Source organism: Amblyraja radiata, chromosome 2, assembly GCF_010909765.2.
Source record: "Amblyraja radiata isolate CabotCenter1 chromosome 2, sAmbRad1.1.pri, whole genome shotgun sequence".
In the NCBI taxonomy this organism is placed as follows: Eukaryota; Metazoa; Chordata; class Chondrichthyes; order Rajiformes; family Rajidae; genus Amblyraja; species Amblyraja radiata.
The window spans coordinates 32,650,074-32,667,576 of record NC_045957.1 but is presented as its reverse complement, the minus strand read 5'-3'; the positions used below and the strand labels follow the sequence as shown (position 1 = coordinate 32,667,576).

General features: G+C 44.0%; 1 protein-coding gene across 2 annotated transcripts in view; it reads left to right on the top strand.

Moving 5' to 3' along the window:
* Positions 1–17,503, top strand: part of ptprn2 (protein tyrosine phosphatase receptor type N2) — a 761,696-nt gene that overhangs the window by 263,232 nt on the left and 480,961 nt on the right. For both annotated transcript variants that reach the window (XM_033044535.1, XM_033044525.1), the window contains exons 7-10: positions 1,173–1,385; positions 7,272–7,312; positions 13,059–13,426; positions 16,080–16,166. In XM_033044535.1, the coding sequence (XP_032900426.1) occupies positions 1,173–1,385; positions 7,272–7,312; positions 13,059–13,426; positions 16,080–16,166 (709 nt within the window). The remainder of the gene's footprint in view (positions 1–1,172; positions 1,386–7,271; positions 7,313–13,058; positions 13,427–16,079; positions 16,167–17,503) is intronic.

Genomic DNA, 17,503 nt, shown 5'->3' with positions numbered 1-17,503 from the left:
AGATGGGACAAATGTTCCTTTTGTGCCCTCAATTTATACTGTGTTATGAGTCATTTTAGTTAGAGTCAGAGAGTCACACATCACAGAAACAGGCACAACTTGTCCATGCAATCAACATGCCGCATCTACACTCGTCCCACCTGCAGGCGTTGGGCCCATATTCCTCTAACTCTTTCCTATCCATGTACCTGTCCAAATGCTTTATAAATGTTGCTATAGTATATCTGCCTCAGTCACCTCCTCTGGCAACTCATTCGATACTCCAGGGGTCGGCAACCTTGTTCTGCATAGGGGCCAGGACGCATGTCTGGGAGCGGATGGCGGGCCACATCTATCACGTGTACACATGGATCCTGCCCCGGATGGCAGGCAACAAATCACGTATTCACATAGATTCCGTCCCTTCGAGAACACACTGGCCCCTAGTTACAGGCACTCACGAACATGGTGTACCTACGGACCATTGCCTTTGCTCTGTCCTGAAGGCGGTGGCTCAAATACTCACACTCACTCGTCCCCGGCCTATTGACACCCCGATCCCGACAGTGAAACCCAGACACAGAAGGTGCGTGGCCGTGCCAGCAGCTTTGCGCAGGATGTGGTACTGCCAAAGCACGGCGCTTGCCGCTGCTCGGTGGCTCCGCCATAGCAGCCACCAGCGCAGGCCTCCTTGCGTCCTTGCGTCACCGCGCCTGGGTGCCGCGGCCTCGGCGATCGTATTTTACAGGATCAACGGTGGCACTGCGGGCAGATGCTAAATAATTCAATTCAATTCAATTCAATTCAATTCAATTCAATTCAACTTTAATGTCATTGCACAAATACTGGGTATGGGTACAACGAAATGCAGTTTTGCGTCAGTCCGTAGTAGTAGTGCAATATAGAAATTAAAAAAAAAAAAGAGGATACAGAATAATCAAAAATACAGAATAATTAAACAATGGGGACGGAGGGACCAGAGGAATCTATCGGCGGGACTCCGAGTTCAGCAATGCGATGGTATAATTGTAGAAGCTGTTCCTCATCCTACTGGTACGAGACCTGAGGCTCCTGTACCGCCTCCCTGATGGGAGGAGGGCAAACAGTCCATGGTAAATGAGTCCAAAGAAGACTCATTTACTGCTCCCGTGCTATGTTTAGAGCCTCCTGACTTGCATTTTGTTCCCCGACAGAGAACTTAATTCAGACTGTGGTCCAGCGAATGGCGGCAGAACACGTGGATCTGGACGACATGACTTCCAACCAGCTGGACGCATTGTCCAGTGTCATAGCCGATGCCCTTCAGGTTGTGGACGATGACAAGACCGACGAGGAGGACCAAAGCTGGCGAGAAGCCCAGCAGAAGGGAGAAGAGAAAACTATCAATAGGGATGAGATTGACCAGGGTAAGGAGAACTCACTTCAAAACATTTCTCTCTCAATGGTACACTGGTACATTATTTATCACATATACCTAGGTGAAGTTTATTTTTGTACAAAATATGGTTCAGTACAAGTATCACTATGCATAAGCACTTAGACACACCTCAGGGTGGCGCAGTGGTAGAGTTACTGCCTTGCAGCACTTGCAGCGCCGGAGACCTGGGTTTGATCCCGTCGGGTGCTGTCTGAACGGAGTTTGTACGTTCTCCCGGTTACCGCGTGGGTTTACTCCGGCTGCTCCGGTTTCCTCCCACACTCCAAAGACGTACGGGTTTGTAGGTAAATTGGCTTGGTAAATGTAAAAATTGTCCCTAGTGTGTGTAGGATAGTGTTAATATGCGGGGATCGCTGGTTGGCATGGACCCGGTGGGCCGAAGGGCCTGTTTCCATGCTGTATCACTAAACTAAATTCAACTAAAGTAGATAAGCATGTCAGATACAGATACAGTGGCACACTAAGACAGTATACAGAGTCGCCAGTATACAGAGTCGCTCACATGGTAAAAATGCACTGAAGTCATCTCCCTGATAATGAGTAGGCAAACTGGAAGATCGACACAAAATGCTGGTGTAACTCAGTGGGTCAGGCAGCATCTCTGGAGAAAAGGACTAGGCGATGTTTCGGGTTGGAACCTGAAGGAGAGTCACCTATTCCTTTTCTCCTGAGATGCTGCCTGACCCGCTGAGTTATTCCAGCATTTATTGTCTTATCTTCGATATAAACCAGCATCTGCAGCTCCTCCCTACACAGGTAAACTAGAAGGTTTTATTACACAAATTGAAGAGGTTCTTTTTTTTAATTGAATTGATCAAAAGATACAGCATGGAATTAAGCCCATCGGCCCACAGAGTCCATGCTGACCATTGCACTAATTCTATGTTATCACACTTTTGCATCCACTCCCAACACACTATGGGCAATTTACAGAGGCCAATTAATCTACAAACCCAATCATTAGTGCAATATTTTAATTAATTATTATTTTTTTTTTTATAGATAGTAAATAAGAGAGAAAGAGAGAGAAAAAAAATACAGATGTCAAAAAAGAAAAAAAGAGTGGAATGAATTACTAATAATATGTAATTGGAGATAGATTCGTAAATTATAGTGTTAGTGCACTATTTTAGATGAAACCGGAGCAACCATAGGAAACCCCTGTGGTCACAGAGAGAACATTTAAACTCCACACAGACAGCATCCGAGGTCAGGATCGAACCTAAGTCTCTGTTACTGTGAGGCAGCAACTCTACCAGCTGCGCCACTGTGCCGCCCATTCATTATTTGCTTCTGGCGTCTGCTCCAGACGCTGCATGCACGTATCTCCCACACTGTGCAGGCCCAGTTAGATGGTGGCTCATCAGAGGAGGCAGTGCACATGTTCAATTGATGGGTCCAGACTTTGATTATGTTGCCGGCATAAGAAAGAAGTCAAGATGAGTTCTACTCAGCCAGACATCATTGTTGGAGGAGAAACACAAAGTGCTGGAGTAATTCGGCGTGTCAGGCATCATCTCCCGAGAAAAAGGCTGGGTGACATTTCATATTGAGTCTGAAGAAGGGTCCTGACCTGAAACGTCACCCATCCTATGTTTGACCCATACAACCTTGTATGATTGAATGTTTAAGACAACTGTTGTCTTATGATGGCCACTGCAAAACAAAAACCTTTTTTGATAATCCTCCACGCCATTCAGTTAGTTTCATTTGCAATCAAGGTGATCTTTGTACGATGCCTCAGTGCCTTCAGTCCGGTCACTTCTGGAACTTGTATGTTGGGTATTAGCAGCTGAAATGATGTGGAATGTTAAATCAAGAGAATATTAATGACACCATTATGAGAGCCTCAGAGTTGAGTGCGGATGTGCACTGAACTGGCACGTTGAACTGATGGAGTCGGTCTCTCCCAGGTAAAGCCGTGCAGAACAGAATTGAAAGGAATGTTTCATTTCGTCCTCATTTTAGCAGCAATCATGCTGCTACCAAGTTTTTGGTGTTGATATAATGCAGCCGGCAGATGTTTATGCGGACGTACGTGAAAGGCAACACAATGTGGTGCAGATCTGATTGAGAAAATCCCTAAAGGAAGAGTCAGGTCTGTGCCATTGTGCTCTAAAACAATAGGAACTTTAATGCAGGGCTCCAAGCTCATTTGGGAATCATAATAATATCCATAGGCTTTATTCAGTGCTCTATGGGCCAACGAGCTGAACGCTCTGGGCCTTAGGAAATTAACTTTTTTGTCATTATCGTGATCATAGCCTTCATGAACCACAGGGATCCAGGCCGAGGCTCATTGGTCAAGTTTGACCTAGGATCCTAAAAGCCTGGACCCTGTAACATTGACTTCTCTAACTTCAAGTAACCCTTGCTTTCCCTCTCTCTCCATCCCTCCCCCTTCCCAGTTCTCCGACCAGTCTTACTCTCTCCGACTACATTTTATCTGTTTGATTTGTTGTTACCTTCTCCCAGCTAACAACGATCTATTCTACGGTTTCCTTGATCTCCAGTCCCGTTGTCCTGTTTGCACACCTTCATACTTCCTTATCTATGCAACTCCCGCTCCTCTGACATCGGTCTGAAGAACCGTCTCGACCCGAAACATCACCCATTCCTTCTCTCCAGAGATGCTGCCTGTCCCACTGAGTTACTCCAGCATTGTGTGTCTATTCCCTGTAACCTTATTTGGACTTGCTCTCCCTTATTGCTGACTTGAATTTTGTGAGTGCAAAGGGCTTAGGAGGGATGGTTGCCTTGTTTAAGGATAAAACCAGACTCAAGACTGTAATATTTATGAGAAGCATGCAGATTAATGAGAACAAGAATAAATAGATGCTCTAAAAGTTCTTCCTCAGTCAACAGCATTAAGCGTTCAGTACATTAGCAGCTTTGGGTAAATCAGTGCATCCTCACATCCAAATCATTGACAGAGGGTGTGAACAAACTGGGGCCCCAGCACCATGCCTGACACTAGTCCACTAGTCACTGTCTCCCAACCTGAAAGTAGCTTGTTTCTTTCTACTACAACAAAAAAACAAACTGCTGAAGAACTCAGAAAGTCCTACTCCCAGTTAATTAACCCTCAATCATTATTACACTCAATTTTGTGCAACTTGTTTGATAATCTTTTATTTGGCATCTTATTGAAAGAGTTCTGAAAATCCTAATAGCTGAGTCTCACATTGCGAGTTGACACAAGAGGTACCCCGAGTTAAAACTCGTGGTAATAACGTACGATTAACGTACGGAACTCGTGGACGCAACTTAGAGACTCGTGGCGCTAACGGCAGGTACTCGTGAAACTTGTCAACTCTTGCAAAAAATCAAACATGTTTAAAAATTTCCACGAGTCAATTTTACTCTTGTGGTTAAGTATTGAAACATTTTAACTCGTTGTAAGAAAGTAGTGGCCCGTGCGTTTACCTTAGTGTATCGTGAGTCTACCGTGGGAACTCTTTAACTCAGCGGGCAGCCAGCATCAGATTGTCGCTCCCTTCAGTTTCCCAGCGACAATCACCTGCCATAAGGCGAGAGAGATCATGCACTGTTGTAGGTCTCCTTTGCACGTCGGTGTTTCTGTCTTTCTCCACTCATTGTTGGCCCTATCTGTCACCACCCCCACCTACACCCCTCTGCTTCCCAGCCATGTGTGTGACCCCTTCCCTCCCCTCTCCAGCTCCCCGCCCATTGCACCGGCGCGGGGGCTTTGCACTGTCTTCACGTCGGCGATGCCAGCAGGTCAGTGCCAGTCACCCCGGGGCAGTCGCTCCCTTCAGTTTCCCAGGGGATCTGGATGGGACTGGAGTTGGGAGGGAAAGGTGGGGGGGGGGAGATGGGTGGGTTAGGTGAGCAGGAGAGTGGGGTTGTTTGCAGTTGCAGAGGGAGGGGGCAAGGCGGTACAGTTCCCAGTCTCAGCTCCTGTCCAGGGGGGTGGCAGGAGACGTCAGGACCAACGGGACGCCGACCCCCAGGCCCACCAGGCCCACTCCAAGCACGGCAAAATAGTCAAGAGCCGGCATGCCCGCTGACTCCCACCCCCCCCCCCCCCCCCCGGTCCGGGGCCCTCCCCCACAGCGGCATTTGAGACTGGTGGGCAATCACTTCCAAAGTGTCTGCCCACACAGTCAGTACACCTCTCCTACACTTGTCTCCCGCACTAAGATCATCCCGCAGAGAATGATCCCAGCCTAACCCAAGAGCCATGTCACCCCAGACAGATTAATGACGCCCCCCCCCAACCTCTCTCCACCTCAACTCACGCCTGGGCACCAAAGCAGCTCAGGAGGCGAACCCTGAGCTCCGTCTCACAACAATCTGATGTGCACATCTGTCCACATTCAAAGATTTAATCTCCCGTCTCCCCGCAGTGTGTAGACATGGCAGTAAATTCAATTAAAACATATCAAACCTGTGTGTTTCAAACAAATCATAAGTATAACTGCTCTGGCACTGGATGGTGCGCATTTTCCCTTTGTAGGTCACATCAATAGATGCGGCCGCGCTGAATTCTATCTTTAAAACAAAGCCGCAGGATGGAGAGGTCTTCTTTAACACTGTTGCTTATTAAAACATAACACTGTTGCTTATTAAAACAAACCTTCAATCAGGATTGGCTCAAGAGTAACTCGGGAGACGAACTTGGAACATCGCAGAAATGACAAGTAAACGGCAAACTTGTCATACCCGTGGGAACTCGGTTAAACTCTTGATCATACACTTGCAATCTCGTACACAACCACGAGTCTTTCACTCGGGGTACCTCTTGTGTCAACTCGCAACGTGAGACTCAGCTTTAACAGAGCATCAACTGATTCACTTTTGTTGATTCTGCTAGTTGCACCCTCAGGAAACTCCAACAGATTTGGCAAACACAATTCCCTTCACATAACCCACGTTGATTTGGCACAGTCATATTGCTATTTTCAAAGTGCCTTGTTGCCGCTTCTTTAACTATGGATTCCTGCATTTTCCCTACTCCTGAAGTCTGGCTAACTGAACATAGAACAGTACAGTCTTCCCTTTCCTTCTCTCCAGAGATGCTGCTGGTCCCGCTGAGCATTTCACTCCCACTCCAGCATTTTGTGTCTATCTTCATTGTAAATTAGCATCTGCAGTTCCTTCCAACACATAGAACAGTACAGAACAGGAACAGGTCCCTCAGGCAGTGATGTCTGTGCCGAACATGATGCCAGTTAAAACTGCACATGATCTACATACCACAATTCCCTGACTTGTTCATGCGCCTCTCTAACTTTGTCTGAAAGATTGTTATTGTATTTGCTTCAACCACTTCCCCCAGCGGCATGTTCCTGACACCCACCATGCTCCTGTGTAAATCATATCCTGTCAATTTGACATTTCTACAGCACAGGGAAAAAGACTCTGACTATCTACCATATCGATGCCTGTCATGAATTCATATACTTCTATCAGGTCGTCATTATTTATGTAGTTCAGAGGTTATTTGGAGGCTGTAGTTTTTAATAACCTGGTGGTTGTAGGGAAGAATCTGCTCCTGAACCTGGATGTTTTCAGACTCTTCTACCCCCTTCCTCATTGCAGAGGTGAAATGAGAGTGGCCTATAGCAATGAGTGGGAGATGGAGTGGTTACAGAGGAGAATATGAAGGATTATAGTATTTAAACATTCCTTTAATGTCTTCAAAAGGGAACTGCAGATGCTGGAATATCGAAGGTACACAAAATTGCTGGGGAAACTCAGCGGGTGCAGCAGCATCTATGGAGCGAAGGAAATAGGCGACGTTTCGGGCCGAAACCCTTCTTCATTCCTTTAATGTCTTTTGGTTTAACTATAAAACAATCTAATATGAATGCTATCTTTTATTTTGTAGGAAAACAAACTGATGACATAAATGAAAGGATCTCTCTACAGGTTTGTAATATATTATTTGTAATTTGTAATATATTATTAGACCAGTGATCTACATTGTAAAGCAAAAGAAAAATTCAAAGTGCTGGAGTAACTCAGTGGGTCAGGCAGCATTTTTGGAAGGCATGTATAAGTGATAATTTGGGTCGGAACCCTTCTTTAGATTGAAAAAAGTCTGAAGAAGAGTCTCAACCCGAAACACCACCTACCCATGGCTTCCTGCGATGCCGCCTGACCCTTTAAGTTACTCCAGCACTGTTTTTTTTTTGACCCAGCACCTGCAGTTCCTTGTCTATTTTTTGTACAACAGATGCGTAATGAAAATTGAGTTATGAAGACCTCCAAAATGGTCACACAATGCTGCAGATTACAATGAAAGGCTCACTTGAGTTTTATAAAAAAAACAAATTACTAATGGCCACTACAAAGTACAAAGTATTAGTAGAGAAGTGAATGGATATTCTAAACTATCTTGTTTCCTGTAACTATTTCTTCCTAATTGCTTGGCCTACCAGCTTTGAAGAAAATATTCAGGTTTATTTTAACAGGCAATCATGGGAAGGTAGCAGCAACTAACTAACTTCTGGGAGAACCCGGCAGGTCAAGCAGCATCAGTAGAGGTAACCAGTTGGTTGACATTTCAGGTTTAGATGCTGCGTTCAATCCTGATGTAGGGTCTCAATCTAAAACGTTGACCATTTATTTCAGAGATGTTGCTTCACTCATTCAATTCCACCAGCAGTAGTTTTTTATTCCACTCCAGAATCGAGTTTCTGCAGTCTTAGCATCAGAAGATGGTAGTGAGGGAGGCTTTCAGTTCATGATAAGACCAATCCCTTTAATCTCACTCATCTTCTTTTTCCTGTTGCCCTATAATTTCATCAGCCTTCAAATATGAACTCTGTGGAAGGTTATTTTTGAATTGGCTACCACTATGCCTGTTGACCGACAATGGACAAAAATTCATCAGCTACCATCCCTACCAGAAAAAAACAGCGTTGCATGGATAAAACTTGCAGTAAATTGGCATCAGCCCTTTCTTTGTGCACAATTTTAGAAGAGTTAATGTCAGTAGTTAATGGGGTATAAATTATCTCGTGAGTGAATTTCATGTTTCCTGGTGGTACTCTCCTGGCACTTGAATTACAAGAGGTATTAATGGTATATTAATTTTGAACATTCGTACATGGTGGGAATTTGGAACACATTGCTCTTAATGGCATCATTTCATTGCTGGAAGAACCAGCTGTTAGCAATGCCGGCACTGCATGTTCTTGAAGGGTTAGACACATTGCTCCATAAGTCATTGCTAAATCGTTTCAACGCATTACTGCATTACAACCTCTAAAGAAACTGACCCACGCAGGGATCCCAGTCAGCACAGCCCCAGCTTGTTTCAGCAGCTTCACCTTCAAACTTCAGTTGCCAGATCCATCAGAAGAAATCCTGCAGATACAATACTTCTTGGCGATCTATAATATGGTTCGAGGCCATTTATTTAAAAATAGAAAGTTATGGAAACACTCAGCAAGTCAGGCAGCATCAGTGGAGAGAGAAACAGTTAACATTTTCAATTATCAGTCTGAGCACAGAAACTGGCCCTTTGACCCAGCAAGTCCATCAATACCAAATCTACGTTAATCCCATATTTTTAATTATTCCACTCCACTCCCCCACAAATTCTAATACTTGCCTACAATGCAGGGGGTAATTTAAAGCAGCCAATTAACCAACCAACTTGGAGACACAGGAGAGTGCTGGAATCTTAAGGAAAAAAACACAAAGTGCTGGAGGAACACCCAGGAAGGGAATGGATGGGCGATGATTCAAGTTGGGACCCTTCTTCAGCCTGTCCATTCCCTCTCCTGTTTGCCTGACCTGCTGAATTCCTCCAGCACTTTGTGTTTTGCTCAATCCACCCACCTGCACATCTATGAGATAAGAGTGGAAGATGCAGCACTGTGAGGAGACCCATGCAGTCACAGCGAGTGCCTGGGTCTCCAACACAAACGGTGCCTGAGGTTGGGATTGACCCCAATGAGAAATTGTGGCATTGTGTTGCTTTGCCACAGAACAAGCTTATTGCCCTGTGGAACCAGGTGAAAGGCAAGATGGAATGAGTGGAGAGACATCAAACCAAAAAAACTTGCAGCGAATTCTACACATAACATGGTAGAAGTTAAGAGAGACTCTACCAGTGGAGTGGGTGCCCTTTTATGTTCACACTTGGAAGCATTGCAGGACTCCCAAAAGTGCAGGTGTTCCTCAAAGGCGCTCCTGCCCTTCCCAGCCTTTATCAGGCATCTGAACGGTCCCCTCCAGATTTTCCTTAAATACCTGTACGTTTTTGGAGTGTGGGAGGAAAAGCGGAGAAAGTCCACGTAGTCACAGGGAGACCAGACCGTACAAACTCCATACAGACAGCACCTCGTGGACAGGATCGAACCTGGGTGTCTGGCACTGTAAGGCAGCAACTCTACCGCTGTGCCTCTGGGTCGCCCTATATACTGTATAGTCTTGTCTTTGACTGGATAACATGCAAGCCAAAGCTTTTCACTGTACCTCGGCACATGTGACAATAATAAACTAAGCTAAAGTTCTCCACAGAAGTGCTCTTAACACAGGGGATCAGTCCTTGAAGTGATCCTTTGGCCCAACTTGCCCACACTGCATCAACTGCCTCCTCCGGCAGCTCGTTCCGTATACCAACCACCGTTTTGTGTGAAAAAGCTACCCCTCAGGTTCCTATTAAATCTTTCCCCCCCCTCACCTTAAATCTATGTCCTCTGGTTCTTGATTTCCCCTACTCTGGGCAAGAGTCTTTGTGCGACTACCCGATCTATTCCTCTCATGATTTTGAACACCTCTATAAGATCACCCCTCATCCTCCTGCACTCCAGGGAATGGAGTCCTAGCCTGCTCGACATCTCCACATAGCTCAGGCCCTCGGGTCCTGGCAACATCCTCATTATTCTTCAATGCACCCTTTCCCGCTTGACAACAATGAGCAAGCTTTTGGGTGATCAGCGGAATAGAAATTCTGGGCTGCAGGTGTCTGTTCTTGGCACCAGCTGGAATTTTGCCACATCAAACCCAACCATAATACATGCCAGTTAACACGCTGATGTCTATTTTGAGAATCTCATCTAGACACACGCCATCCGTGTGCTTTTTAAAACTGTCAATAGCATTTAAAACATTGTTGCAAGATTTTACATACTATCGGGGCAGTACAGTGGCGCAGCAATACATTTACTGGCGTACAGTGCCAGAGACCCCGGTTCGATCCCGACTACAGGTTCTTTCTGTACGGAGGTTGCATGTTCTCCCTGTGACCACATTGGTTTTCTCTGGGTGCTTCGGTTTCCTCCCACATTCCAAAGAAGTGCAGGTTTGTAGATTAATTGGCTTCTGTAAATTGTCCCTAGTGTATTGGATCGAACTAGTGTATGGGTGATCGCTGGTGGGCACAGCCTCGGTGGGCCGAAGGGCCTGTTTCCATGGTGTATCTTTAAGCTAAACAAAAAAAATTAACATTTTTAAATCAGCATATCATTAGCTCTGCCTAAATTTATTAGTATCAGCTTTATTGAGAATGGCAAAACGAGATTTCAAATGCTTCTCTAGACTATCTATTCCAATGGGACAAAGACCTCTGGGGGCATCTTCTGACTTGTGCGAATGGTTTGTGAATGCATTTCTGACTTGAGAACTATTTTGCTTCTTAATAACTATTATTCCATCCGATAAGAAATCTTCCCTTTGTTTCATCCATTGCCCTCCTCTACCTTCTCTGCAATGCAGACCAATTTGCTATGCTAACGCAGACTAACTTGTTTTGTCTCTTGAGACGCAAGAAATTGCAGATGTTGCAATCTTAAGCAAACTACGGAGTGCTGGAGGAACTCTGCAAGTCAAGCAGCATTTGTGGTGGTGGGGGGGGGGGGGGGGGGTAATGGTCGGGCAGCCTTTCAGAAGGGTCTACTCCTGCACCTATTTTCTATGTTTCTAAAAGGAGGAGTGAAGTGCAAAGCTGGAGTGTGGGGAAATGGTTGAAAGGGGGAGGGGGAGTTTTCAGCATCTGCAGTTCCTTGTGTCTCCTAGGCATCCCATGCTTCCTGTATGACATTATGTAATTGTTTTTGCTGTTGAGATTGGTTTGGTCCAAAATATAGATGAAAGTGAAGTGCAGACCACTTCCTGTTCTGGGAGCTATTGTAGTGTTTAATATCACCACTTTAAAAAGTGCTAATTATGTTGAGAATGATCGATCATTCACTGCGTGGGATTTTTTTTAACGTAGATGCTCCCTTTATTACTGCACTTCATCACTATTAAAATGAGACTGGGAGTACTTTTCCCTTTTAAATAACCTTTCCATCATGTTAATGAACTGATTACGTTTTTATAGTGTGGCCTAAGTGTTAAGTGAAATTATTCAGTAAGAGTATCCAGCACAAAAATTAGCTTGTTAGATTTGAGCACACAAGGAAATGAATTTCATTTGTCCTTGTGACTGAGAGGAAGTCCATTGGGTAAATGCAGACTCTGAGCAATAACATTTCCCCATTCATTTCCCTGTGCCTATTAACTCCTCCCTAACATGCCTATTAACTGCACACTAACATGCCTATTAACTGCACACTAACATGCCTATTAACTGCACACTAACATGCCTATTAACTGCACACTAACATGCCTATTAACTCCACGCTAACATGCCTATTAACTGCACACTAACATGCCTATTAACTGCACACTAACATGCCTATTAACTGCACACTAACATGCCTATTAACTGCACGCTAACATGCCTATTAACTGTACGCTAACTCTCTTCCTCCCACTGAGCCGTATTAGAAGTCATTTACGTGGACAATTAACCAACCAACAAGCATGCCCTGGGATATGGGTGAAAACCAACGAGGGCGAGGAAAACCCATACCGTCACAGGGAGAACATCCACACTGAGTACAGAATCACTGCATGGTCAGGATCAAACCCAGTTTGCCGGAATTGCAAGGCAACAGCACTATCCGCTGCACCACTGCGCTAACGTACCTTTAATACAATATATACTGAATTGGTAGATATGAATTGAATGCATCCATTAAGTGATAATAGAATTAGGCCACTCAGCCCAACGGTCTACTCTGCCATTCAATCATGGCTGATTTATCTTTTCTTCTCCTGCTTTCACCCCATAACCACTGACACCCTTACTAATCAAGAATCTATCCATCTCTGCCTTAAAAATATCCATTGACTTGGCCTCCACATATGTCAACATGGAGAGTCAACAAAATCCAAGACTGAAGCTTAAACATTGCTTTGTTAAAATTTTATATGAAAAAAATAAATTTCCACAGATACACCACCCTCTGACTAAAGAAATTCATCCTCATCTCCTTTCTAATGGAACATCCTTTTATTCTGAGGCTATGGACTCTAGTTCCAAACTCTCCCACTAGTGGAAACATCCTCTCCACATCCACTCTATCCAGGCCTTTGACTATTCGGTAGTTTCAATGATGTCCCCGTCATCCTTCCAAACGCCAGTGAGTACATACATGTCCAGTGCCTTCGAATGCTCATGTTAACGCATGAAAAGATAATGTTTTACTTTGTGCATGGCCATGTGGAACTGAGTCTGTCCTCTGTATTCAGTCTCTTGTAGTTAAGTATTTAAAGAAATTAAACTGATCAATGCGGATTAATATTAACCAATATTCATTATTCCTTATCACAGAGGAAATTTCACAATACAGAGGAGATGAGCAGTGAAGAGAAGAAAAGTCTTAATGAAGTTCTGGGTCTTGAGCCCTTGTTCATCAACTCTCATGGGAACCAAGTCAAAAGATATGGCTTCTTATCCAGTGGAACTGTTGGATTAGAGAACGTAAAAAGCAACACTATCACCAGAGAGGTGTCCAATGCCAGGAAGTCCAAAAGTGGCATTGTTGGCTTAGAAGATGGGTCAGACTTTGATGATCGGGAGGTTGATGAGATTATTATGTACAAGGAATCTCAGAAGAAAAATTCTCAGCATGGGGACTTGCGCCTGGACATAGAATCCTCAAAAAGCGACCTGTGTGGATATATTGTGACAAAGCAAAAGTAAGTCTTGGAACTATTACCCGTTTAACAAAAAAGTAAATTCTCATAGACACCACTCAGCAGTGATGTCCAATCACCTAGACTGGGTTTCCTGTGGATGGAACAGAGATGATTCTCAGGGGATAAATACAGAAACTGCCAGAAATACAGCAGATCAGGCCATATCCACGGAGAGCCAAACATAATTAACACATTATAATGGCATAAGTGATAGGAACAGAATTAGGCCATTCGGCCCATCAAGTCTACTTCGCCATTCAATCATGGCTGATCTATCTCTCCCTCCTAACCCCATTCTCCTGCTTTCTCCCCATAACCCCTGACACCCGTACTAATCAAGAATCTATCGATCTCTGCCTTAAAAATATCCATTGAATTGGCCTCCACAACTTTCTGTAGCAATGAGTTCCATAGATTCACCACCCTCTGATGAAATAAACTCCTCCTCAACTCCTTCCTAAAGGAAAGTCCTTAAATTCTGAGGCTCTGACCTCCAGTCCTAGACTCTACCACTAGTGGAAACACCCTCTCCACATCCACTGTATCCAAGCCTTTCACTATTCGCAAAGTTTCAATGAGGTACCCCTTCTTCCTTCTAAACTCCAGCGAGTACAAGCCCAGTGCCGTCAAACGCTCATCAAATGTTAGCCCAATCATTCCTGGCATCATTCTTGTTAACCTCCTCTGGACCCTCTCCAGAGCCAACACATCCTTCCTCAGATATGGTGCCCAAAATTGCTCACATTACTCCAAACCAGCACCTTGTAGATCCTCAGCATTACATCCCCATTTATGTATTCAAGCCGATTCGACTTGAAATGAACTTTTTGTGCACCAGCACTCCGAAATACCTTTGCATCTCTGATTTCTGGGTTATTGATTTTAAGTCAATGGCTTTCATAAATACCTTGGTAATCCTCCTCCCACAGTTGGAGTACAGTCTATAAAGATATTAGAAAAAGTGTTCAAATGATTAATGAGAATGATATCTAGTAGATATAATAATAAGAAAAGATAGATGGCTGCTAATCCCTCTGTCTCTGAAGACCAAGAAACGAGTCACACTGGCGATTTGTAAATTTAAGAGCTTTTTGTGAATTAAGTGTTTTCTTCATTTGAATCTTGGACATCATTTGCTGGTAGATACAAAATGCTGGAGTAACTTAAGTCTGAAGAATGGTCTCGACCCGAAACGTCACCCTTCTCTCCAGTGATGCTGCCTGTCTGGCTGAGTTCCTCCAGCATTTTGTGTCCATCTTCGATTTAAACCAGCATCTGCAGCTCTTTCCTACACATAATTTGCTGGTGTTGATATGAGTAGAAACAAGGAAAAGATGTCAGTAAGGACCTAAGGGCAACCTAGAACAAGATCAGCATTATCCAGAGAAAGAACTATTTTGAGGCTAATTTATAGTATCAATTCATCCTGTCCTTGGGCACTGTTCACCAGGATATCACCGATCTTCAGTGTCTGTTCCTCATACAGAGGTGAGACAGCAACAAATCAGCAAATTCTGATCGATGCTGAAAGAAAAGATCATTAAGGACTCTACCCCAAAACTGGGGAAATGTGAATGGTTCTGGCCCATGACATTTTCAGAAAGTGATGCCTTGACAAAGAATATAATAATTAGCAAATAATGACCAGTCTAAAAAAAAATCCAAATTTTAGATATGATGTGCAAGATTGCTTCGCACTAGTTAGGAAAGAACTTGCGTCGAATTCCATTGTTCCTCTACTGCTCTCTTTGCTGCTGGAACCCATGTATCCAGCGACAAGCAAGAGACATGGAACAATTAATCTACTGCAAAGATAGGAGTAGGAAATCCAACACTCCCTGACAGAATACACATTCTAAATTATCTCTTAATTTTCTCATTATCATTTGGGCACAACATTGTAGGGTTGCCAGGGACCTGGGTTCGATCCTAACTAAGGGTGCTGTCTTTACGGAGTTTGTACGTTCTCCCCGTGACCTGCGTGGGTTTTCTCCGGGAGCTCTGGTTTCCTCCCACACTCCAAAGACGTACAGGTTTGTAGGTTAATTGGGTTGGTAAAATTGTAAATCGCCCCGAGTGTGTGCAGAGGATAGTGTTAGTGTACTGGGATCGCAGGTCGGCTCGAACTCCGTGGGTCGAAGGGCCTGTTTCCGCACTGTATCTCTAATCTTTAAACTGTAAATCAATTTCAGTTGACCCGAGATACTTGTAAAAAGAGCTGGATGGAAAAATTGAAACACTTAAATAAGTTTGAGCAGCAACATTTAACCAAAGCTTTATTTATAAAATGGGTGTGTTTTAATTGGCCTATATCCCACAGTTGAAATTAAAACATCATGATAAGTTTAACTATTTTCTGTTTGTTAATAGACAAAGACTGTCTAAGATGCATTTTTATGTTAGTTCCATCTGCAGCTAATTGTATTTATGATTGGTGAGGAATTTGGGTTATTCATCGTGCCCTAAGCAGCACCTGACCCCAATTCCCTTGCCATTATCCTTGCAGTTTGACAAGGATATAATGTGTTGCTGATTGCACTCCCAAAAGGTCGAAGGTGAGGGCTCAGTGGGGATCTTTAGCTCAGCAGCTATTAATGAACTCTTATTGTTGGCATTGTATTTTCCTCCCCCCCCCCCTCCTTTCTCCCTACAGCCCCCTGAGTGTAAAGAAAGGCCTGGAATTGATGGAAGATTTGGCTCATCTTCTGAAACTGCAGATGAATGTCTTCAGCGACGTCAAGTATGTCCAGTGTTTTACTTTTTACATTGTCGGGAGTTATTTGTGTACAAATGATGTTTCTTTTCGACATTGAACACATACCAAGTATGTGGAGACAAACATTAAGAACATGTTTGTTTGGTTTGTGAACTTTTGTCTATCTACTGTCCTGGTAATGAGGGACATTTCCCATTCAGTCCTGCTCAGTCTCTGATGCTGTTGCCAAATAGAAATTTGGTTAAGGTGCTTCTGACATAATTCAGAGTGTTTGTCCATTTGTTATGGACCAGATTCCCCTAATAATTCCCTAACAAGCTAAACACCTTAGCTCGCCCTGTTTAAATTTCCACATGATTCCCAGCTTCCTGGTTCTGGAATTGTGCCCAATATTGTCCTCCGTCCTCCACCCTCCACGCAGGGGTTATAGCTGTTCACTTTGCCGTCATGGTCATGTTCTTTGTGCCAGTATTCACCAATGTATGCTTTATCTTCAAATGGCATCAATATCAAAGTTGTCCAGATCACACTGAATATTTAATACCACACTTACACTATGAAGGTCAATGCAGATCTGTGTTAAAAACTGTTTTGGTAATGGTTCCAATATTTAAATAATGCATGCATGTTTTGACAGGTATCTGTCCAAGCAGCAACCCTCAGGCAACTGTTTCGCCTTCTAGTTGGAGTAACAATCATTTGAAAATCTCCCACATTTCTATCTCTAAGCCCCCCCCCCCCCTGGTGCATTGAGGGGGGGCCTCAATGCACCCATAAGACATAGAAGCAGAAATAGGTCACGGCCAATCAAGTCTGTTCCACCTTTCGATCTATTTTTCTCTCTCAATCCCATTCTCCCGCTTTCTCCCCGTAACATTTGATGCCCTTAGCGTAGGAGGTCTTTGTAACTCTCCTTCATGCTCGAGGGTAATCTCCGTGTACTCAAGGCCTCAGCTAGGTCGCGCCGTATTTTTCACTGTTGAAAAATGCCCGCGAGTAAATAAATGTCGCCATGGAAAAAATCGATACTTTTTTTACTCGTAGGTTTAGTCGTAGTAGGTCGTATTAGGCGGCATGTTAGTCGTAGGTAATCGAGGGTAGTCGAAGGTAGTCATAGATAGTCTTCATCATCATCAAAGGGAGGTCGAAGGAGATCGAAGGAGGTTGTCTTCACTCTCCACTATTCGGTGTCCAATTTTCCCGAAGTTAGTCATAGCTAGTCGTAGATGGTCTTCAACACAGTCGAAGGAGATCGAAGGAGGTCTTCTACACGATCGAAGGAGGTCTTCAACATTTCATTTTTTCAAACTCTTCTAAACTCTCCAATTAGGTCGTCCAAGTGGGACAGGCCCTTTACTAAA